The sequence below is a fragment of the Bos grunniens genome, chromosome 13, assembly GCF_055505025.1.
Source record: "Bos grunniens cultivar Pamir isolate PY7600 chromosome 13, Bosgru_T2T1.0, whole genome shotgun sequence".
Taxonomy (NCBI): domain Eukaryota; kingdom Metazoa; phylum Chordata; class Mammalia; order Artiodactyla; family Bovidae; genus Bos; species Bos grunniens.
Window position 1 is genome coordinate 61196782 of NC_141177.1, and position 25418 is coordinate 61222199.

General features: G+C 41.9%; 1 protein-coding gene across 2 annotated transcripts in view; it reads left to right on the forward strand.

The window, feature by feature from the left end:
• Positions 1 to 25418, forward strand: part of NEBL (nebulette) — a 378828-nt gene that overhangs the window by 137471 nt on the left and 215939 nt on the right. For both annotated transcript variants that reach the window (XM_086334546.1, XM_086334545.1), the window contains exon 3: positions 3405 to 3489. In XM_086334546.1, coding sequence (XP_086190672.1) covers positions 3405 to 3489 — 85 coding nt within the window. The remainder of the gene's footprint in view (positions 1 to 3404; positions 3490 to 25418) is intronic.

The following is a 25418-nucleotide window of genomic DNA, read 5'->3' on the forward strand; positions in this document are numbered from 1 at the left end:
TGCTTTGGCTATCAGGTGAGCAGAGTATGTCCTCTTAAAAAAAAATAAATAAAAACAGTAGAAGCTTTTCAATTTGTTTTTCTTTTCAAAGGTGTAAAACCTTGTTCCAAATAGAATTTAGTTTGGGTTGCTGATTTCAAACATATTAAAGTGGTATTTTATTTGCATTCAGGTATAAGTTCAGATCTATCACTTTTTCCATTATAAAGTCAAAGGGTGAGAATAGCTTATTTTCATGAAATGGTTACTTTAAATTGAGAGATAAGTGTGGCAAGTGATGTTTTGTAAGTATCCAAGTAGACATTTTTGCCTGGTATGGACCAAATGCCACATTGAATCCCCCCACCACTGCCAATTCATTTTTCCATATTAGGATGCTGTTCAATAAAAACTCGGTTTAGTTTTTAAATTATGTTTCCTTAAAAATTCTGTTTAATAGTTATTTTGTGTTTAAAACATAATTTTTAACTTTTAAACATAATTTTTAATTAAACATAAATGACAGGCGAAAATTGTCCTCTCCAAATCCTCCCCTAAACTGAGTTGACCTGCAAGTTAGAACAATACAGTCTCAACTGGTTATACTTTCTGTAACACATTTGAGAGTAGATTTTAATTACAGTTTCAAAAGTCATTAAAATACATATACTTTGTGAATTAAACATTATGGAAGTCCCGAAAATCTCTGTGAAACTTTATTTTGCAGAATGTATTTTGAAAAAGGAAATGTGCTAAGTTGTTATTTTAGCTTTAACATATAGCAGTACATGCATAGTGGCTACAAGTCCAGTTTAGTTCAGCTTTCCAAGATGGAGTTGCAAATGGTCTGAAACACGCACACTGAAGTTGTCTGCTGAGCTTCACCTGTCTGGAGCACAGTTGCTCCCAAGTAATCTATAAAAATAAAGAATGACTACGTTGTACACTTGAAAGTAAGATAATATTGTAAGTCAACTATACTTCAATAAATTAATTGTAGTAGCCCCCAGTGTGTGGCTGACACCAAGTCTATGACTTCAGGATAAGGAGGGGAGACCTTGCCTTATCACAGCTTCCTCACTTGAATCAGTAACTCTAGTTTTACCAACATTTCATTAAACTTGACTGCACTCTACTTCTTAGTCTGGGTTAGAAGAAGGAAACCAGAAAGGCAGAGGACCATGGAAGGCTGACTTCTGTGTATGAGAAACACTCTCTTGCCAGTCAACGGGCATAAAAGTGATCTCATGGCATTTAGGCCATCCTGACCTTTGTAAACTTTGAAAGCACTACTGTTTTGTATCATGGTCTGATCATGTCTATTTAGATGACCCTGAGTTATCATGAACAAATTTAAATTAGGTCTGTATCTGCTCTATAAAGCAAGGAACTTATGGTGAAATAGTGAGGCTTAGAGGACTTTTGGGAAGCTGCAGGAAGAGATGGAGGGTGGGCATTACCAAGAAGAGGGTCCAGGGAGAAGGAAGTAGAAGGATGGGAGCTCTTTGAGAGATGGCTCTGAGCTCCACAGCTTTTGTGGTGATAGAGTCACAGGAGCCAGATGTACCCTCCGTGCCAGCTGGGCATCGGGAGCGGAGGCACTCACTCATGTCTTAGCCACACATGGGAGGAGACGCCTTCACTTCACCACCAGGAGGGCCTGTGTGCTTGCGTACATGCCATCGTATATGATGTAATGCAGTGAAGCTGTTCTGTAGCCTGCCATGCGCTATGGTCTTATGGCTTGACCCTCTCTCTCTTACCCTCCTCCCACCCTCCTTTCCTCTCTCCTTCCTTCCCTCCTGCCTCTTCTTCTTTCTACAAATATTTATTGAAATCATACTCATGCTGAGACAGACCCCGACAGATGTGGAGTGTGCTCTGACAAGGGAAAGATAGCCTGCCTTGCTGCTGCGGGACTTTCCTTATACTGTGAGACAGAGATATGTCAATAGGAACATACAAATGAATATGAAAAAAATTATAATGGGATGAAAAGTACATTCCAGGACACATTTGTGAGAAGGCTTCTTCGAGGAAGTGCAATCTAAGGCGAGAACTAAGAGATAAAGAGGAGTTAGCCAAGAAGTGGGGAGTTCCTGGCCAGGGAGAAGCATGTGGGGATAGAGGTAGGAAAGAGAAGGGTGAGCTCCATGGCCAGAGCGCAGAGTGTGAGTGAGAAGTTTGCAGAAGGCTGACCGTGGAGGCCGTGGGGGACCGGAGGCTGGACTGTTTTCTCTGATCAGTGGGAAGCATTGGGAAGGTTTTATTCAGAGGAGTCAGATGATCAGGTTGGCATTTTGGAAAGGTTGCTTTGGGGAGTTGGATTAGAAGGGCAAGATTGGCAAGCATGGTTGTTACCTAAAAGATAAATGTGGCCTTTAATGAAAGATTCAGTGAAGACAGAGAGATATAAATAGAGTCAAGACATATTTAGGAGATGGAATCAATAGAGTTGGCAATGGATTAATTAGATGTGTGAAGAGTCAAGGTTACTCCAGGTTTCTGGTGTAGACAGCTGGACACTAATGGGTGAAAGAGAGAGCGCAGGGGAAAGAATTCATTTTGGGACTGTAGTGGGGTGATGGACTGTTGGATATCAGACTGAGTTTGTGGTAAGCATGGGGTGTACACAAGTGGAAATGCCAGTGGATCTGAAACACAGGAGAGAAAGCTGGGCTAGAGATGTAGATTTGGGAGTGATTGGCATGATATCGGGGGTACCCAGAGCTGTGAGAACAAATGAGATCGCCCTGGAGATCACTAAGAGAAGAAAAGCCTGTCAGAACCACGAAGGAGGATGAGCAGAGAGGAGTCCCAGGAGACAGAGGAGGAACAGCTAGAAGGGGAGAGGCCAGGCCAGGAGTGTGGGGGCACAGAGACACCAGTGGAGGAGGACGATTCAAGTCAGAGGAGAGGCTAAGCAAGAGCGAGACCGAGAGGTGGCTGGGATCCTCTGTGCCACTGGAAGCCGTTGTAACCTTAACCAGAGGAGTGTCTGAAGACAGGAACTAAAATGCGTAGCGCTGATGAGAGAGTTGGAAGAGATGAGCAGAGACAGTGAGTTGAGGCCTCTTTGTCAGGAAGTTTGGCAGAAGGGAGAAAATGAACTCTGGAACCTCACACTGGAGTAGTGTGGGTGGAGGGAAGATGGAGTCAGGAAAGCCTTGTGCGTGCTCGGGTGCTGACGGGAAGAAGCTCATAGAGAAGCCTAGGGTGAAATTCTGGGAGACGGTGGAGATAAGTGGGTCATAGAGAGTCCTGAGAACAGAGGAGGGCTTGGGACCCATGATAGACAGGACCTTACCTAAGAGGAGAGACACCTCTGCCATTGTGACAGAAGGGCAGAATGAAATGACTGGGGTTAAAACATTGTTTGCTGTCATAATATTTTAATTGTGTTCTTTAAAAAAATGTCTCCACAGACACTACCCAAAGCAGTCCTTCACCACGGTGGCAGATACACCTGAAAACCTTCGCCTGAAGCAGCAAAGTGAATTGCAGAGTCAGGTAATTTCTGAAAGGCCTGTTTTTTGCTACTGATTCTTAATATTATTCATAAGACCACTGTTCAGTTGTTGGACTCTTCACACCGGGTCACCAGCCAGCGTGCAGACTGAAAGCGAGCCCGGGCGGGCATTCCAGGAGCAAGTGCCCAACGTCTGTTTTATTCCCGGTCTTGGATCACCCTGATATTCTTGGTTCTGTTATCCACATGGGACTTGGGCAAAGTAAATGAGTTCTGGTCAGAGGAAGTGTTTTCCAACAATATTGATTTATTTGGTCCTAAATATTTAAAAACATTTTATAAATAGCTTTTCCACACTGCATATGTAGGGGAGAAAGAGGTGTTAACTTGACCCAGTTGCAGAGAGTGTGGGGCTAACACCCTGTCTGTGTATCTCACACCAGCCGCTAGCTTTGTTTTCATCCTGTCACTTTATTCATATTTCTTTCATATGTCACGCTGACAGCATGAACAAAGATGAGAACACCACGATTGGCTCCCAGTCAACCATTTTGGATGGAAATGTGCCTTCAATATGGAGAAACACAGCAGTTAAGACCAGGGATTCGAGTGACAGTGTTTTCTTCAGGGACATGCAGTCTCTTCTTGAGAAGCCTAGGCCGCTTTCGCTCAGAGACGTTTCCTTGCCTGCCATGGTGTAGGACGATGCTCCGTGGCTCACGCGAGAGCCCACTGGTCTGCATCGAGGAAGAATAACACTGAGGAGCAGGGAGGGAAGGCTGAGCTGAGGTCCCCCTTCCACCGTTGATTGGTTGTGACCTTGGGCCAGCCACTCTGATTCTTTGTGCTTGTGTAAAGTGAGACAGTCTATCTGATCTTGCCTACCTGTCTTGAGGGTGGCTGCAGGTGTCAAACAAGGAGTTAGGCGTGAAAGCATTTTGAAAAGTAATAAAAGATGATATGACTGTGGAGGCTGATGATTATTACCATGGTCCCTGAGAATCCTCGACGTGAAAAGGGAGAAGAGCAGAATTTGTGAAGGAGGAAGGGGTCTAGCTAACACTCTTTGAAAATGTCAGTTGTAGCTATTTGCAATGAGAGTAGTCAGCTCTCAGTTGCAGTGGATCTAATTTACGTTCATGCGGGTTTATCTGATCACAGGGGAGATTGTAGTTCCCTCCACCCTCTTTTTGGGGGGACTTGGGACCACTTCTCAGTCCACTTAATTAACAGGAAAAAACTCAGAGTACAGTTTACTGTTGGTTAACAATGCCATGAAGACTTGGTTGGCAGTTAGTTTTTGGTTTATGTAAAATGCTAATTTTCTGTGTGCTAAGCCATTAGTTCAAAAAATTGAGTGCTGGCCAAAGAGAGGCACTGTTGCAAAGCCGGCAAGAACACCCCTTGCTCATTCACACCACAGAGGGTGCCAGGACTTGGCTCCCGTCTGTGCAGATCCAATATGCCTTTCTTCTCCTCAAGTTAGGATTAATTAGATGATTCTGGAGAAGTACTACGAGCACACTGGAAAACAGAACTAAATCAAGAAATCAAATATTTGTTTCCTGCCTATTACATGTCCTTGTTCTGTGCAAAATAATTTATAATTAGTTAATCCTCCCTTCCCAGAGCTCATGGGATGTCTGAGTAAATAGGACTAACATGCTCCCTCCTCCACTCAAGCAAGCATGTTTCATTTACAGTGAGGATTCAGAAGATGAGGGATGAGTATGGCTTGGTCTGGTCATGCTTCATGCTAGAGGAGGGTTCTGAATGGAGCTTGAAGGTTGACAGAGAATCTGATATGAACCTTGTCCCCTTCCTTGAGAGAGCACCTCTCTCCCTTTGGGTTCAGTTAGTGGCTACAGATGCCATCTACTTGGTCCAGGAACAAGCATTTATTGTTTTCCTACCACGTGCCTAACTCTGGAAAAGCAAAAGAAAAAAGGAGCTCACTGTCTCATGAAAGGTTGATTTTATTCTCTGTCACATAGGTAGCAGGCTGCAAACAAGGCAGAGCGTGAATGTAGTTCATGGCTGGTGGGACAGTTGATAGAGGGACGTACAAAGTGCTATGTGGTCTCCAAGTACTGGGCAAGTGAAGGCATCAGATTTTCTGTATGATTTTCCTCAAAAACCATCTTCTTCAGAAAGAAAATATAGCACTTCATCAGACAGACAGCATGGAGAAGTTCAACTTGATTCAAGAAGCATGTGTTGACTACTTATTATGTGCAAGGAATTGTGCTAGGTGTGCGGGAAGGAAAGGAAGGAAAATCACCATCATCGCCATCATCATCATCATCATCACCATCATCAGTCTTGCTGCATTCAGGGCACATAATTTTACATGCACTATTTCATTTCCTCTCAAACAGCCCTATGAGACAGGAATTTATTATTATCCCTCTTTAGATGAAGCATTCAACCTTTAAAGAATTTAGAGAACTTGCCCTTTCGAACAGCAAGGAGTTGAACTTGACATAGAACCTAGATCTGTGAGCCCCAAGTGTCCCCAGTCTCAACCAGTACTCTGGTCACATTACTTGGACAGTGCCTGGAAAAGGAGATGTGTAAGCAAATACTTGAGGTGCCAGCTGATAGTGCAGTGTATGTAAAGGTGGAATTTTGCATAAAGTGCAAAAGTCACACGTAGGAAGAAGTCCTTTCTCTCTCCTCTCCCTCCCCTTCTTCCTCTCCCCCTTCTTCTCTTTTCCCCTCTCCTCGTTTGTGAGAGATGCAAGCACTTCTACTAGAGTATTTCTACCTTTTGCAAAGACATGGAAAGATACCTGCCCTAATGGTAGTATTCATGACTGGCAATTCATTTAAAGTTAGCATATTAAATGATTTGATTCTGTGGTAGAGCATTTCCTTTGAGTTTTGATATCAAGAATTCTGAATGGCTCAACAGTTTTGGTGGAAAATTGGTTATTAATATTTTATTTACTTGTTTTGATAACCTATGATGCTAAATGAGTCACATTACTCATCTGTTCATTACTCCGAGTTTTGAAATTCTGAAATCCTTTGTAATTGTTTGGTTAAAATTAATCCTTTTCTTTTAGTTCATTAGCTTACCAAATGAGCCAAAATGAAGGAAAAACAAAAGCAGTTGCAGTCCAACTTAGGAAGTTATTTATGGTTACATGTTGTTATCTTTTCCTTTTTTTCTCCTCTGTCATCCTCTTTTTGAGAGGGTTATGAATTTTGCCAGCCCCCATTTTTTTTTTTTTTTTTTGCCTGAGTGTTAGATCCTCTCAAGCTTTTTTGGGATCTGTATTAGGTGCCAGTTGTCATAATAAAATGATACGAAATACCAGAGAATAAACAAGGAAACCATGAGTTAGCTTTTTGGAACTGGGGACAGGCAGTGGCTGCAGGCATTATCTAGCTTGCAGATGACTGGTGCCTGCCCACATGGCCAGCCACTGACCCCAGTGGATGTGGACGGCCCTGGAACTCTGCAGTTTCAGGAAAGGCAGCATTCCGCTGTCACTAGCTCCCTTTCTAGCACATCTCACAGGATGAACTGCTTCCAAGAAATAACAGAACTGGAGGTTAGGCACCCCCACTGGCCCGCAGGAACCCATTCAATAAGGTGCAAAAGTGTAAACTTTTCCTTCCAGTGTATTAGTAACATTGTACTTTACCTGTGAAGCATCTGGCTTTCTCTGCATGCCTTGGGACGGCAGAATGTCATTGCTTTTTGTGGGGAAGTGAGCCTTGAGTTCCAAAGACTTGCCTGGTAAACTAAACTTCCCGAACACAAACTTTTTGTAAGTTGGGCAGTCCCTAAACTTTTTAAAAACTTCAGGTGAAAAGGCCCCTTAGGAGAGAATTGTTTAACTTTTTATTTTCACATGATGTTGTAGCAAGTGTTTTTTCTTCAGGCTGTGTAGAGTGCTCTCAGTGGAAGAAAATGGACAGATGTTTTGAACATTTTTCATCAGAAGTCTGAAGACTTCTTAAAGCTGGGGAAATGGTTCTTCAAATGGAATTTTGAGGGGAAGTCTTCTTAGGAAGAGAGCAAAACAGGACAGTTGTGGCTGAAGCAAGGGAAGGTGGGGTGCAAACTCCCCTCCCTGTGTTCCCTCTGCTTCTCCCCATCCTCCGCTTCCAGGGCCTTGGGGTGAGTGTCTTAGGAAACCCTGGGCCTCTGTGGGGCTGAGTTCTGAAAATCAACGCTAAAACAAAGACACTTTCCCACTTGACTTAGTTGTTTGCAGTCCTGAAAATAATGGAGAATTGGGGTTCACTGTATTCTTAAATGGAGTGTGTGTAATTTACGAGTCCTGATAAAATGAAATTGAAGATGATGATGAGTCAATTATGAATGATTCTGGAACCTTTGGGCCTTCATTTTGTAATCTGTGTTGATTTTTTTTTTAAATCATTTTTGGATTTTAGTTTTTAATATTGTTAGCATCTTCTTAAAGTTTTTCTCTTAACAGAATTAAATGAAAATTTCAAAGCAATGTGAGGATAGCAGTTTGGGACCCTGTATCCTCTTACTTTTATCTTATTAATATCTTGCTGCTGCTGCTGCTAAGTCGCTTCAGTTGTGTCTGACTCTGTGCGACCCCACAGACAGCAGCCCACCAGGCCCTGCCGTCCCTGGGATTCTCCAGGCAAGAACACTGGAGTGGGTTGCCATTTCCTTCTCCAATGCATGAAAGTGAAAAGTGAAAGTGAAGTCGCTCAGTCGTGTCTGACTCTTAGCGACCCCATGGACTGCAGCCCACCAGGCTCCTCCGTCCATGGGGTTTTCCAGGCAAGAGTACTGGAGTGGGTTGCCATTGCCTCCTCCATTAATATCTTACTGTGATATTAACATAAGTTTGGTATCATTGCTATTTAGTTGCAGTTTGTCACATAACAGATTCATACCCAATAGAAAGAGACTAGCAGTAGAAATCTATGGTGGTTTGCTGAATGACAGAGGATGAGCTAGATACAAATGTTTAGGAGGGAGACTGTGGAGGTCAAGTAAAGGAGTAGTGAAAACACCTATGACCTGTTGCATCTGGTTCTTTCTCTCTAAAATGTGGATGGTATCTATACCACAAGGTTTATTTGAAGATTAAATTTTATGACATATGTATGCTAGGACTTTACATGTGATTCTTCTTTAATCTTCCATGTTTCTTTGGAGGCATACAAAACATGGTGCGTAGGGAACAGGATATATGATAGTAGGAAGGTGAGAAGGTAGCGTGATTTTTTTTATAGGGAATAGTTACACATCTCTGTGGAATTAACAAAGGCATGTGTCTAATACATACCTCTGGAAGGTCAAGGAGGTAAGGCTGTGTCCAGCATTCCCTTTCTCTAGCTTGCCCTTGGCACCTTTCTGTGTCTCCTAATTCTGTCTTCCATTTCCAGAGGGTTTTTCTCTCAGTTGTCTGTCATCTATCCATCCAGGAAGTTGTTAAATTATTACCTAATGCAAGACTCCCCTCAGGTAGCAACTGCTTTTTAATAAGGTATCATTGAGGATGGATTTCCTTCAAAGCAACGGATCCATGACTGGGGAACATCACTAATTGTCGAAAGACAACTGAAGAGCTATTTTGGAGTCCATCCTCTGTATGTGTGTCAAATCTCACCCCAGGGGTTCCCACCCGATCAGAAATTTGACCTGAGTTTTTCATCTGCACCAGTGATATGCCAAATTCTGTGCTAGCTATTGAGGATGCCGTAGTGAGCAAAACCAGATAAAGCCCTTACTCTCCAGAGATTTATGGTCTAGTCGGGGAGAGGATGATAATAAAAAATTAACAAACGTTAACGAACGTAGGAAAAATTGCAACTGTGACAAGAGCTGTAGAGCGAGCAGTGTGTATTATAGTTATGTTTAAAAACATTTTCAGGGTGTTAGAGGCCTGAGTGCTTCTCAGCAGACAGATACATAAGGGGATCTCAGAGTGGCCTGCTGCCTCCTGCCCAGATGTGGATCCCATTTCTAAGTGTGTCTCTCTCTCTTTTCTTTTTCCCCACTTCGCAATCTTAGCTGACAATTCTTTGCTCTTTGTTGGGTCCTCTTACTGTTCCTTATCTCATCTGACAAGCTCAGACTTCTAAACAGAAGATTGTCTCTCCAGATAGTTTTCGTAGGTAATGCTTACATTCCGCTGCTCTCAGACAAGAAGCCTTTCATATTTGCTTTTTAATTTTCCGTTTTCTTTGAACTTAATTTTGGCAGCTTTATAGTTCCCATCTTTTGATTCTTCACCATTTGATGCTGTGTTCTGATCCTCCGGTGATCCTTCTTATTTCGCACAATAAGCGCTTTCTCATGTATGTAAAGGTAAAAGTTCACAGGGAGAAGCTTCGGCATGTTTCTTTTCAAGGTTTCGAGGCAGTGAAAATGATGAGAGATTGTGTTTCACATATAGGAAGGGCTGAATGTGAATCAGTACTTCAAAGGAGAAATATTAATTCACTTGATGTGGCACATTTCTTTCAGGGAACATAACATGCTGTGCAGATGTTAACTCTCGCCCCCACTATCTCCCACAAGTCAGATTGTTTTTCTCTTTCACTTCTGGATAAAATGATGTAAGAGGCAAAAATGTCAGTGGTGACGGACAGCAAAATAACCAAGATGTTTTGATTTGCTGTGTCATGATGGAGTTTTAGAGCCTTTCATCATTGGAGCCTGGTCTCCTCCTCATCCTCCTGAAATGACCCATATTCTTTCCATCTGTTCTCAGAGTCCCAGCAGCGTGGTTCTCTGGTACCCTGGGCTCATCCTGCCCCTGCCCCCCACATCATTCCCACAGCCCATGGTGGAGGGTGGAGGGTGGAGGTGCAGTTCTCTGGGAGGGCAGGCAGCAAGCTACTTGTTTTTATTCTGTGCCAGAGTCAGATGACTTGTCCTTTAATTAGGCATCTGAATATATAGCCTATCAATACTGTGGCTCTGAGGTCATGGTGTAACAGCTGTGATGAGGAGACTGTCTTGAAAATACAACATCAATGTAGTTTTTCATCTTTGTCTTCTATAAATCATGTTCTGCCCTACTATTTCACACTTATGGCTCCAGAGAAAGGAGAAGAGCAACCCCCACTTTGAGAAGGAGGAAATATGGTCCCAGGCGAAGGGGCCGCCTGTCTTCCCTTCTGGCCTTGGTATCTTGTAGAAGGAAGGTGGGAAAAAATCAGGGCCTGAGATGTGACCTCCCCTCTCTCTTCTGGCTTAAGTCTCTGAGAGGGAAGATGGGGGAGGCATGGTAGATGGGTGGAGAAAGGCGAGAAGCAGGGAAGACCACGCCACAAGACATCCTGCAGACCTCCTCCTGCCTCCATGGCATACTTGGGCTTATGCGGCGTGCAGGCAGGGAGGGAACCTGAGTCCTGTTTCTCCGCGTCTTAGTCTCTCATGTGGCGCAGAAGGGGATGGATATTCTGGCGTAGAGACAGTAGAGAGACGCCGAGGGTGCTTGCTGTGGAGCTGGCATGGGCAGTGCCAGGAAGGAATAACGGGCCCCAGGGGCCAGGGATGGTGTGCAGGCAGGCAGGACCAGTGAGACCTCGGTGAGAAGCCAGGACAGACAGAGATGGGGCCGATACCAGCAGGCCTTTTCTGAGCTGGGGAAGAAGACAACATGAGGTCACCAGCCATAGCCTTTGGCAGGACGCCAGCAGGGGCCCAGGGAGCAGGCGGGTAAGGAGATGCCACTGAGCTCAGAGGAGTTAAAGGAGAAAATGAGCAGAAAATGAGTCCGCCTGGGTCCAGCACTTCACCCTTGCTTGCCTCCGAGGTCAGTGTCTCATCATGGAATCAGCAAAACCAAATCTATTGTCCACTGTTGGACTCAGAAAGGTCCTCTTGGTAGTAGCCAGCAGCACGCAGCAGGCCTGATGAGTGCACTGAGTCTTTCACCTCTCATAAAGTCCCTGTGTGTTCTTTTGCCAGAAATTATTTGGTCTAATTATTATTTCATGTTATTTCAGAACTTTGCTTGTAGCATCTGCTGTCTTCAGAAGGACTGCCCCCTGGAGTTCTACATGGTCCTTGTACAGATAGAAACTGGCTTGAGAAATTCTGTGCAGAAAGATGACTAGGATGGCTTCATTCTTTCTTTCTTTCTTTTTTAAATTTAAATTTATTTATTTTAATTGGAGGCTAATTACTTTACAATATTGTATTGGTTTTGCCATACATCAACATGAAACTGCCACGGGTGTACACGTGCTCCCCATCCTGAACCCCCCTCCCACCTCCCTCCCCATACCATCCCTCTGGGTTATCCCAGTGCACCAGCCCCAAGCATCCTGTATCCTGCATCGAATCTGGACTGGCAATTCGTTTCTTATATGATATTATACCTGTTTCAATGCCATTCTCCCAAATCATCCCCCCGCTCCCTCTCCCAGAGTCCAAAAGACTGATCTATACCTCTGTGTCCCTTTTGCTGTCTCGCATACAGGGTTATCGCTACCATCTTTCTAAATTCCATATATATGTGTTAGTATATTGTATTGGTCATTTTCTTTCTGGCTTACTTCACTCTGTATAATAGGCTCCAGTTTCATCCACCTCATTAGAACTGATTCAAATGTAGTCTTTTTAATGGCTGAGTAATACTCCATTGTGTATAGAAGGCTTCATTCTTTAAAAAAGCTTTCATTTGGAACAATTACTGTGTTGTGTTCTGAAATGAGATCTCTACTTAAGTTTCCAAAAACATTGGTTGTACTTTTTTTAGTGGGTGAGGAGAGCAATTAGAATTCCCCTCCCTTCCTTCATCCTTTCCTGCCTGTCTTAATTTCTGGTGGTCAAGCATAAGGGTAATAGTAGATCAGAAGTTAAGGTAACTCAAATTTGATCCTAACTAGAAGGGATATCTAGGCTCCGTTTGACTGGTGCTCTGAATTCCTATTAATATGAAATTGTTTATATTTCAAGGGAATCTATTCTCTGCAAACATCTTCTAAGGAAAATTTAACAAGCCCCTTTAGCTACAGATTTAGCTTCCTAAGCACACAGTACTTTTAGACACCAAGCAACTAAATATACCAGATTTCACATACTTAAACTACAGAAGTGAAGAACAGTGAAACTAAGGACCCTATTTTTAATTAAACAATCTTAGAGTTCCTATACAGGACTTCCCTGGTGGTTCAAGTGGTCAAGAATTTGCTTGCAATGCAGGAGACCTGGGTTTGATCTCTGGCTTGGGAAGATCCCTTGAAGAAGGTAATGGCTAACCACTCCAGTATTTTTTCCTGGAGAATTCAATGGACTGAGGGGCCTGGTGCTACAGTCCATGGGATCACAAAGAGTCAGACGTGACTGAGTAACTACCGCTTTCCCTTTTTCAGAGCCTCTATACAGATTTAAAAAATCTCTAGTATGGCTGCAATACTTTTAATCATTAAAACTAAAACCAAAGTAAATCTTATCTGTGTTTCTTCTATACGTTTTCTAAAGATTTGTTTAGAACTGGATAATCTCCAAGGCTCTGAGAGAATTTTTGTTCTAGAATACTTTATTCTCTACAGGAATACCACTTAAGTCTTAGGTATGTATATATACTACATATATTATTACACATAATACATGTAAAATGTTTATATGTATGTGTGTATACGCACACAACATACATGTATACATTGTGCATATATGTATACACATGTATATATATGTGTATAATATGCAGATACAGACACATATATATACATACATATAATAATATAATAAAGCTGACTTAGAGAGACAATGTTTGGAAAATAGTCTCCTCGAAAACCTGCAAGACTAGAGCACGTGAATTATCTTTTCTCTTTTGTTATCAAATGACTAAGTATGATTTAATTCACTGCCGGACTCTGAAACAGCTGCACCATTCGAAATCTTAGTTTCCATCATGTAAATGAGCTCTGCAGTTCCTGTGTCTTTTAGTCATTCCATATGTTTTAGGAACTAGCTGAGGTGAAACAGAGCTGGTATTATTACTGGAAGGAAGGTAATGAGAGCTTTTTCAAAATATCACCTATTCCAGAGGGCAGATCACTCACTTTTCACAGTATAACGAGCAGAGACATCATTAAAGCTTTACCTGTTTTGACGGGCCTTACTCTCCGTGTAGTTTGTTAATTAATTTAATGTTTTTTATATCTATTTTCTTTATCCTTTGTTTCAGACTTTAAATCAGAAGCTAGAGGTCTTATTAATGTAGTGGTTATTACTTGATAACGCAGCTAAGCAGTTCTGGATTATATTTATACCGTTTGATGATAAGGGTGATAATGTATGAAATGAAATAGAAACAAAGAAAGTAATTTAATGAAATAATCTTATAAGAATGAAGAATTAGATACTTTCTTGAGAAGTAGACAGATGCTTTTCTAACTCTTTCTTGGCATTAGTTACAAATCAAGAAAAATCAAGACATTTTTGATTTCAAACCTTTGCTAACAAAGTAATCTCATGTAAGGACCCACACGTACTTCCTGTAATTTAATTCTCTATAAAGTTGCTTCGATTATTTATTGCTTTAAACACATTTACTGAATACCTCCTTTGACCAGACACTGCCTGCTCTTGGGGTGAAGGTGTGTGTGGACAGAAACCAGCAGTGTTGAAGAGGGGGACATGACCCCTGACTTAGAGGCGTTTATTGAGTTCCTCAACAGATATTCTCCCAAATTCTGTAAACAGTTGTTTTTTTTTTTTCTGCACTCTGTCTAGTCTTCCCCTCACATTCTCTGATGAGATATTTACCTTTTCTTTGAATGGAAGCCCAGAACGACTCTCTTTCCCTTTACATGGATCAAATACCAACTGCTCTGAGAAACTATATATTGGAGAAGAAATGATCTGGTTTTGAAAATAACTCTACAGCACCTGTGCCCTTTTGTAAACTGTTTGTAGAGGTTGTTCCTTCTTAAAATAATGTTGATAAAATATTTTTAGTTGTTTGATGGACACAGGAGAGCTTCTCCAATAAAATCCACTTTTGGGGGGATTATCATCAGGAGAATTAAATCATGTCATCAGCAATATCCCAATCCTCTTGTTATTCTGCAGACTCCAGAGCAGTGGCCCCTCATTCTTTTTGGGTCATGGGACCCCTTTGGAAGTTTGATGAAAGCCATTGAAATTCTCCTTTGGAAAATGTATAGAAGTACAAATACGCAAACTTTATAATTACAGGGAGCTCATGAGTCAGCAAAGGTCATCAGAGCCCCAAGTTTTAGGGAGTGTGGTCAAGTCAGCCAGTGGGAGGAGCCGAGAAGAATAGGCTGAATATAGAGGCTGGGCAGAGGCTAGAGGCTGGCACAGAGAGGTTATGGATTCACTGCCCTCTAAGCACAATTTTATCTTGATTAAAATATTAAGTGTTTTGGAAATGTGAAATGTTACTTCCTTAAAGAAAGCAGTCTGGCAACAACTGTTAAACCTTAAAAATATACATACTCTTTGATCCAGCAGGTCCGCTCCTGGAAATTTCTCCTGTAGAAAAAGAAATATCAACATGTAAGGCATATGGGCAAGGGTCTCTCGGTCTGCATTGTTTGTGGCAGCAAAAAACTGGAACTGAAAGCCCATCAACAAAGTGGTAGTGGAATACATTAGGATAACCCAGACGGAACGATATTATGCAGCCATTCAAATTTGGGATGTCCTTATGATATTGCCCAATGAGAACTATAGATACAGAAAAGTGTATCAGTTGCAAAACACTCCCTCTGTGCGTCTTTGTCTGTATTTCTATATGTCTGATTAAGATTATATATGTAGAGAGAAAAATATGAACTAATATACACTAAGGTGTTAGAGTTTGTTCTGGAAACCTATCCAGGATGAGCCAAACAAAGGGGAAAAAAGTTGAAATAATTAAAAAATGTATATGATAGCATTAATGCATTCTTATGCAATTATCTCTGTTATATCTATCTACCTATCTCTATTATATATCTGTTGGTGGCTATATATGGATGGAAAAAAAAACAGTGATTTTGAAACATAATTGCTTGTATGTAGTTAGCATTTCATTGTTTTACTTCCTTCACAGCTGATAACACCAGACATTTTCAGTTCAGTTTTGAGGGGTTACTAGGGATCTCCCTGATGACTTAAGAGGTGAACTTACTGCTCTAAAGTTACTTGGTCTATAGCAAATGTTTGTTGGATGTCTATTTTACGTCATGTACTCGGCTTTTTGCTGGGGAGACTCGAAGAACTGAGGCTCGTGCCTGTCTGTACAACTCAGGGACTGCAGCTGCGTTTGAACTTCCCTCAATCTGCTATTTATCTGCTCGTTTGCTTGTGGGTGTGAGATAGAGAGCCCAGGTGCTGCTTTCATGTTAGTAAGGACCTAAGAATTTGGAGTAAGATCTTTTTTTAAAAAGTAGATTAAAAATTTTATTTGTTTATTTATTTTGGCTACATGGCATGTGGAATCTTAGTTCCCTGGGTCAGGGGTTGAACCCATCCCCCCAGCCTTTGAAGCGGGGACTCGACCACTGGACCGCCAGGGAAGTCCCTGAAGTAATAAAATCTTGACCTTTCTTCTTTTGTTCCATTAAAGGACCTATTGTCTAATTCTCCCTATTTTCCTCAGAAATGCCCAGAGACCTCTAGAAAGGATAGTACTGTAAGGATTTTAGAGGATAAAGAAGTGAAAGGTGCTTCCTGTAGATCAGTGTCTCTCAAAATTGCGGTTTCCCACATCACAGTTGCCTGGTGAGTGTGTTGAAAATACTCATTTGTGGGCCTGGCCCCAGACTCACTAAGAAGGAAAGTCTAGAAATCCACAGTGTTATTAAGAGCCCCGTGTAATAATTCTTACACACATTAATAGTTGGGATCCAGTTCCATCAAATTTTGCTGCAAATAATGAGCCCTCCTGGTATCTCTTCCCAGAATTTTGCCAAGAGTTTCCCATATCCTTGGTCTCCTTTCCCACCTGGTTGTGGAATGCTTAGGTTTTTTTGCCCCAGAAATCGGTCCACGTTTCCTGGTTTCTCATACTGCCACTTTGTTGGATTGACTTGGAGTCGTGCCCAGCTACCAGGCTTCTGGAAGGTAACGCCGCTGCTCAGGACCCAGGTCCAGGGAACACAGATAGAAGAAGGGATGTTTTACTTCACTTTTAGGACTTTTAGGTATTTGATTCAGCAGATATTCTTACAAGAACAAGAATTTTTCTAATATCAAAATGGCCTTTTATTTTCCTCTTTTTATTCTTTAGTGATGTCTGAATTTTGAAGGAGGTTTTGTGAAGAGAAATTTCAGACAACATTGTCACTACCAAACATGATTTCATTCTGAATGTAGACGAAGACTAGAATGGTTTGAAAAATCAACAAATCTGATGGTCAAACTCAAATGTCTTTAATTAGGGTTAGGGTTAGGGTCAGTATATACACACAAATAAGAGAGAATTTCAGGTTACAATGCATTTTGTTTGTAACAACAGGAGTAAAACCAGGATTTGCACACATGATGTAAATTTTTTTGGAATTCTTGATTCTTTGGGCTGCTTCTGGTTTATTTATGCATATTAATAGTACAATCAAAAACTGAAAGTGTTTTTCAGACATCTGAGATTTATCCCTTTACACCGGTTTCTTCCTCAATGCTTTTATCTGAAATGTCAAAAAATAACGGAAGCAAAGGCTAGTTCTTATGAAAAAGCAGAACTGAGTGACTGTTTTCCTGCATTTCTCATGTACCATGTAGACAATGACCTTAGTACTATTCTGATTAGAAAGCCCTGTCTGAGAACCTTTTATCTCCACAGCAGGATATATACAATCCAAGTCGATACTAGACACCCATAACATCATCCCTCAGTCAATAATCATCGATTGAGTAGAGTTGGTTTGGGGGCTGTGTATTAAATACCAGAAAGGGTACAGAAAGAAGAGTCATAGTGTCTGCCTTTGAAGAACAATCTAATTCAGAAAGTAGTTCAAACGTGCATGCTATGACATGGTTCCATAATAAAAGGCTCTTTCAACAATACTAGAGAACCCAACTTAAAAGAGGTGATGGTGGAACGGGGAGGGGTTGTTGGAGAGCAGACACATGAGATGGCAGAGAGATATAGCTGAACAGGAGCAAGACGTGCAGAAAGGGGTGAGCATAATCCATACAGTATCTCTGTCCAAAAAACGTCAGCTGGAGGGGATTGGGCGTTTAGTCATGGGTCTGTGCTCTGGAGGCTGGAGAAGTTCCAGAAGGAAATGAGGTGTCCTCAGTCGGGGTAGTGGAAAAACTGTTGAAGAATTATGGTCTAGGGATTTTATGAAATTCAAAGCTTGGAGAAATTAGAGAAGTTCAGCATGATGAAGTGAGGGGGCTTCACTTCACTATCCTGATGAAATCAGGATAGTGGCTAGGAAAACAGGGAAGCAAAACTTAGAGATACTATTGGAGGACATCAGATATTACAGATAAGTTGGAAAAAATAAAGCCATATGGTGAAAATATTTGTGAAGGTCTTAAGCTCATCAATCTGAGACATTTTACACTAGAGGGGAAACACTGACTAGTGGTGGGGAATAAGCCTGATGATTGACTTCTAAATTTTCTGCGTATTTATGATCTTTAGAAATTCATTTATGAGACTACAAATATCATTGAATGGATCTTTCACATGGAAATAGTCTACAGTTTAGAATAACTTTGTGGGCTTTCATTCAGTAGGTGGTGAATAAGTACCAGATGACAAATTCTGGTGTTTATCTTACAAAGTCATCTGTAGTTCTGTGAGACATTTTTTCCTGCCTGGGACACAAAGCTCTGCTACAATTATTTGTGAATAATTTTTTATGACTAATGTTAGTAAGAGTATTGTCAATTGCCATTTAAAAGAACAATGTTTCATTAACATAAAAAAAAACCCTCCCTCCTTCCCACATCAGAGCTATTTTCCTCTTGTCTAAAAGGTACATACTTCTTTTTAGAAGTTGACATTTACACTGAGCTAGTACCTTTTTCCTCTGGATAAGAAAATAATTGTTTAGAAAAACCCAACTAACCAAACAAATCACCTTGATTACTACCTACAAAGAAAAAAAAACTGCCATTTTTTTTTCTCTTGTGTGTGTTTTTGGATCAATCCATATGTGAAAAATAGTTACGTTAGGAACTGTTTGGATATTTGCTGTAGTGGGTATGGGAGAATGGATACATCAAATTGCTGTCTAACAGAGCAAGGAAACCAGTTCATATTTTCTACTGGAAAACAAAGTATATGATGATTAAAAAGAAAAATAAAAGACTTAGGGTTGAAAGTGTCTTGAGCTGTCAAGGAACATTAAGCTTTGGAGTGCTGTTAGTCACCTCCTAATTACTGATGAGAGGGCTTTACCAATGGTCGTATTATTTTCCTGGGCTTTTATTTCCCTGGAGTATCTATGATAATGCTGTACAGTATGCTGCAAATCATTTATTCTGGTAGACCATGAAATTATGTCCACCTTGCAGCTTGGAAAACCTTTGGGTAGGAAAAATCTTTCGTCTGGGTCTCACTTTGCAGGTTCTTGGGCTCCCACTTGCTCTGAGCCTGTTCCGTGGAGTGTTTGTTGACACAGGTGCCTACTCCACCCATGCGAGCTGTCCTCCGGTGCCAAGTCCTGCTTCTCCCCATGCAATGTGGTGGGCAGGCAGTGTCAGCTTTTGGTCAGCTAGCTAGCCCTGGTGTCCAGGTCTGACTTTACCCTTGCTTTCTCCTGACAACCTTCATCTTTTTGCCATCTTGCCCATGACTTTCTGGAGAGAAAGTGGGATCCATGGAAGCTAATAAGGGGATGCTTTGTAGGCTCTTCACCCCTCCTCTGTTCTTCCCAAGCTTGTCTTCTACCTTTGGCTTCCAACAGGGACACCCATGACCATCTGATCACTTGCTTTTTTTAAACGTAAGTAACATTTTTATTTAAAAAATGGTAGTGAAAAGAGTGACATTGTTTTACATATTTGCCAATCTTATTGTCTGGCTTTATAATAGGCAGCTGTATTCTCATATTGTTTCTTCCTTTAATCTTTTTTGTGAGATCATATAACTTCTGGAAAACTCCACTGTATACTCATGAAAGAGTGAGAGAGAAAAGAGTTTCACTATGGAATGATAGGGACAGAGTAGGTGATTAACTAGTTAATCCCACCAGGGGATTAGAATCTGCCTGCAGTGCAGGAGACCCGCGTACCTGGGTCGATCCCTGGGTCAGGATGATCCCCTGGAGAAGGGAATGGATAACCACTCCAGTATTCTTGCCTGGAGAATGCTATGGACAGAGGAGCCTACAGGGTAGTAAAGAGTCATCCACGACTGAGTGACTAACACTAATATTGAGGGGATTGTAAGTTTCTTCTTTGCACTTGGCTTTCCCTTTAGGGCATCCCTTCCAGATCTTTGTCCATCTCCCAAGAGGCAGAGCATCCTGAAGGACTGGAGATTTGTGCTCTGGTGTCCATATGAAGCTTTTGCTTACTTAGATACATTCTGGGATAGGACTTTCTTGTTTCAAGGGCTTTTTTTCCCCTGTTTGCAGTAAGTATTTGACCCTTCCATCTCCAAATGTTTAGAGTTTAGAGTTAAACAGATTCTAAATCTGCTTAATTTTTTTCTGGCAGCTGTTTCACTCCCTCTTTTGCAAATGCTGACCTGTGAGTTGCTTGTTTATCCAGAAATGGCTTGTCCCTTTTCTGTTGTTTGCAGGAGGTCAGCGTCCTGCAATTGTTCGTAGACAGGGAGGGTGACAGGCTGTCTTTGGCCAGGAAGAGTCACTTTTGACTGAGGACATGAGTCAAACCAAAATCTTCTTACCATGCAGCATCCAGGCACTCAGTGAAACCACCTGCTTCAGCTGTGGCTCGTATGAACCCTGTGTGGCTGTTCATATGGATAGCGCTGGGGTAAAACTGGCACTTCCCAGCAGAGCAATAATATTGAATAACTCCGTCGTGATGGCCACAGCCCTCCTCAGCCCCCTCTGCCTAGTGGCCAGAGTCTTTTCTGAGTTAAGAGATTCACCATTCACAAGGATGGTGACAGTTGACATCCAGCATATAACAATTCATGGCTGCAGTTAGAGCTTAATTTCCCCCAACCTTTCATCAGGGAAGGAAGCACTTTATAGTAAATGACAGTATTGCTTGAAGTCATCTGCCCATGGAGCCTTCATTCTATTCCTTAGTCATTATGGTCTGCATCACACGATCTTTTCTCAAACATCAGCCTGGTGAACCAACGATGAAATTGCATTTCTTTGAATTAGAGTACAGATTATTATGGGAGGGAAAAAAAAGACATCGAAGGGGAAATGTTCGTGTTTATGTTTGAATAAATGTGAAAGCTTAATGGCCTCAGAGGCAGTTAAAGCAGAGGCCGTAAGAGAACACAGAACCGTGGTCTCTCATTGCTTAAGATGTTTCTCTGAATGAGTGCAAGCAAAACACGTGCGCTTTTCAAATCCAGGGTGTATAAATCCTGGACGTATAATCGTTCGGTGTGTATTTCTTCTGTGGGTAGGAGTGCACGGCATCACTGATAGTTCTTATTTTGATTTCAAGGCTCCGGTACACATCAGGCAGTCAATCGATGATTCTTGAAATAAATTGCAGAAGTATTCACTCAGAGCGGCACCTCCTCCCCCATTTCTTGCCCCCACACACCTAGACTTCTCCATGGCTTCTGTATGGTTAATAGCAGGCCTAAGGTTGGGAACTGCAGATGGGAATAAGCAGCTCAAACAACAGCCTGGGAAAGAGAAATACTGTTTGCTTGGGCTTCTTTATTTGGCTCTGACCCCGGGCCTTATCTGACCTGAATATCCAGCGTGATCACTGGTTCCAGACACTGACCTTGCCTTGCTGTCAGCCTCCGGACCGTGTCGAGAGTGTGACCAACTCCTGGATCCCTCATTGTCATCCTGCCACCTCCCCTTTGCTGCTGTTCTCCTTATCTATGTACCGGACAGATAGGACTCACTTAATGGAAAAGGAGGTGATTGAATTAAGTGACTTAATTGGGGCCAATTACAGAATCAGACTGTGGCTTTTACAGGGTATCCGAGTCAACATGTTGCAGAGTGCTAGAAGCAAAGCCAGTTGGATTTGGAATGTAGTATGCAGAGAGAGAGTATTATTGCTGTGTGCTTTATTGTGATTCCTCTTTTTTCCTCACAGCCATCTGCTGTGTTATCTATTTGTTTATTCTGATATTAGGGATGAGACATAGATATAACATTTCTATTAATTCTACTGTTCCTCCTGCTCTCTTTCACCTGCACAATTCTTGTAGCAGTCAGAGCCTGTGGTTTCCAAATGCCCGTGTTGTAAGAGCTCCAGCAAGGATAGAGATCTCGTCTTTGTTTTCCCCACAGATTCTAGATGAATGAATGAGTGAGTGGAGACAACATGAGACATTATTTAGTGAGGGATTAGGATGCGTTTTGTAGAGTGTGTTGTTAAGTCTTCATGATAACTTCCTTAGGTAAGCATGCTCATTCTCATGCTGTAGGTATGGAAGCTGTGCCTCAGAGAGGTTGAGTGAACCACCTGGAGTCACACAGCTAGCTGGAGGCCTTGTCAGCAGTCGGCCTTACGTCTTTCTGACTCCAAACCCCAAGCTGTGCCTTACCAGGCCAGGCTTTCTCAGTGTGGCCACTCATGAATGACAGTTCTGTGCTTTCAATGCCATGTCATTGCAATGCCCTGCCATTTTAGGTTTAAAATTCTCCAAGTTTTTTCTTCATGAGGTAAAATTTTTATATTTGGATTTTAAAGTTGTAAGTTCTGATAAATGTCTTATGGTTTCATTTTATTTACTTTTGTGGTTATTTTGACACTCAATTTGGTTTATATTGTTCCTGGAGCTATTAAATACTTTTAATTGTTTAAATTATGCAATAACTTTTTGTTTACATGTCAGTGATTTTAGCCAGTTATTATTTTAACAGCTCTGATATTTTGTTTAATTTGTGTTGACTAAATGTTCTCATGTTTTAGCTTGTCAGAGTAGTTCTCAAATTTCAGCTTACTGAGTTTTAAATTCTCATCTATTATATAGGTTCATACCTCATGCATCTAATTTTTAAACTTTTTATTTCTATACTTCGACTGATCAGAGTATTGCCACTTAATTTATTATGAAACTGATGAAAGAAGAGTAAATTAGTCACAGTTCAAAGACATTTTTTTTATTAGGCTTGATCACAGAAAATACTGTTATATTAGAAATCTGAGTTTCAGTTAGCTATATTTCACCAAATAATGGCAAGAAACTGGTTAAACACATTCATCCACAGCGTGCTGGGTCATCGGTGGCTACTCGTTGAGTTCTTCAGGAGCTAATTTTTGTTGACAAAGGTGTTTTCCATTTTGTCATATCCTTTGTCTTTCTCTTCTGAGACAACTCAGCAACCCAGAGCACTCATTTACTCCGTGGCTGCTATGGTGCTGCTTCCAGGAGCTCTGAAGTTTTGGTTTCCGACTTTGCTCGGCTCTGAGGAGAGAAGCTCCCCCAGCTCAGTGCCTACAGAGTAGAGTCAGCAGGGGATGTTCCGAGAGGGGCCAGGTTACTGCCGTGGGTTGGCCAGGGTTCACTAGGCACGTCCTTATGTGCACACCTGCACGCCTGTATGAGCTTCAGCCTGTGCTCTGCTGGTGCCAAAGAGGATTAAAGATCACTTTCAATGGAAAATACTTTAGAGGATATTTATGGGTATAATGAGAAAGGAAGCATGGCTTTTGAGAGGAGGAAGTGCTTTAATGGAGGACAGGATTTTGACAGGTGGTGGGAGAAACAGCAGGGCCCAGTAAACTGTGGGTGAAGCTGGGACTGTGACAGATGTGTTTACTGATCATCAGCGGACCTGGGAACCTCACAGAAGATACAGAAGAGGAAGTCTGGGTGTAAAGCACTTGAATAGTATGCTAAGGAGTCTGGGCTGTATCATCAAGCAGGGGAGCTACCAGTTCTCGGGGCAGGGGAGTGGTTTGCCGAACATGACATTGCAGCAGGGTTAGTCAGGCAGCAAAGTGAATTGGATGGGGAGAGATCTGAAGGAGGGAGCCAAGTTAGGAAATGTGTGCTGTAATGAAAGTGCGTGATAATCAATCAGATCATCAAAGTAAGGGAAAGGACAGAAGAGCAAACTTTGAAGGAGGCACAGAATGAAGACTGTTGTATGTGAGGGCAGAAGGTATTGGGCTTTAGAGTTTCTTTGGGAGGACCTTTCAATGAGCAAACCAGTTGGAAGTGGGGGAGAGGCCCTTAGGTCACGTGGCTGGATGCTGTGTTCATATAACAAGTTGCTGCTTTTACTGAGATTGAGTGTTGACTTGGTGTTTGATCAAACCTGGGTTTGATCCCTGGGTTGGGAAGATCCCCTGGAGAAGGAAATGGCAACCCAATCCAGTGTTCTTGGTGGGGGGTTGTCTGATGGAGACTGTGGCCACTTACCTCCCTATGCTGTACCCTCTTGGTGGTGCTACTGGGAGAGAGAGAGTCCAGTGTGACTGAGGCCCTTGAGTAGCTGGAACTGTTGTCAGGCCTGTGGTCAGGGATAGATTGCCCGGGGCCCTTTGCCTCTGTAACCCCACACCATAACATTTGAATGAATACAGGATTGAGAGTGAGTGAATTCAGGATTAGCACTGCCTTGAAGAGTTCGGCGATTCTTTAAGGGGAACTGACTTCCATACGGATGGATGAAACGGACATTCAGGAGAAAGCCGATTATTAATGATGGAAGCTTTCTAAAACCACATGCAGTTGCAATGTAGAAGGACTGATTTTTGAAAAGAAAACGTTGGTAAGTTACACAAGTGTTGTTATAGTTACACATAACAAATTGTTATCTAGTTTGAACATTTGTGAAGTGGCCAAGATGGTGATTGATTACACACACATTTCAAAATGTGTTTTGAGGTTTAGAGAGAGAAAGAGAGCTGAGAAGAACCTCAATATTGAATCAGTGTTGATTCTGATTCTTTAAATTCTTTAAAGATTCTTTAAATCTTTAAAAAGCAGGGTAACTGCTCTTTAAATTTCTTTAGCTTTGCCACTAGTATTGACATTAAGTGATATATAAAAAATAACCCTGTGAAACTTTGGGTAATTTGGGGGTGGTTTTAGGTGATCTATGGCATTTTTAAGAAGGTACCTTATGTAGTTTAATAGCTTGGCTAGAAAGCTGACCACTAGACAGTCTAACCCCCAAGAGCAAGTGGAATGTGAAGGAAAGAATAAGGGTTTTCGAGTGATTTAAAGTAGTAAAAGTGAAGGGGGCTTCCCTGGTGGCTCAGGTGGTAAAGACTCCGCCTGCAATGCAGGAGACCTGGGTTTGATCCCTGGGTTGGGAAGATCCCCTGGAGAAGGAAATGGCAACCCACTCCAGTATTCTTGCCTGGAGAATTCCATGGACAAGGGAGCCTGGCGGTCTGGGACAGTCCGTGAGGTTGCACAGAGTCGGACATGACTGAGCGACTAAAACTTTCACTTTCAAACTTGGGTTTCAACCTCTTTCCATCACTTAACACTGTGGTCTTGGACAGTTTTCTTACACTCTTATCTACTTCATTTTAAAAAGGTGATTTTTCTCTCTCTCTTCAAAGGTTAGCATGAGGTTAGCAATAAAATATTCTGCAAGCAGGCCCTATACAGGTCTTGGCACATAGCAGGCACCTAGCAAACATTAACAAGAGTCACTTTGTCCGGGATACTACATATTTCACTTCACTGTACGTAGGGTGATACTGATCACTGTTGAAAATGACAGCTGTTTTCCTTAATTTTGAAAGTGAGATGGGGCCTGTGAGCAAGACAGGCATTCTGGAGGCAACATCCCCAAATCCTATTCATTGTCTTCACCTCCTCGAGAAAACTCACTCCTGAAACTTGGTACAGGGAACCTATAAGGTAGAATGAAAGAGCATGGATTCAGGTCTGGGTGAAAATACTTACGTTTCCTGCTAGTTATGTGGCTTTGGGAAGTAGTTTAATTTTTG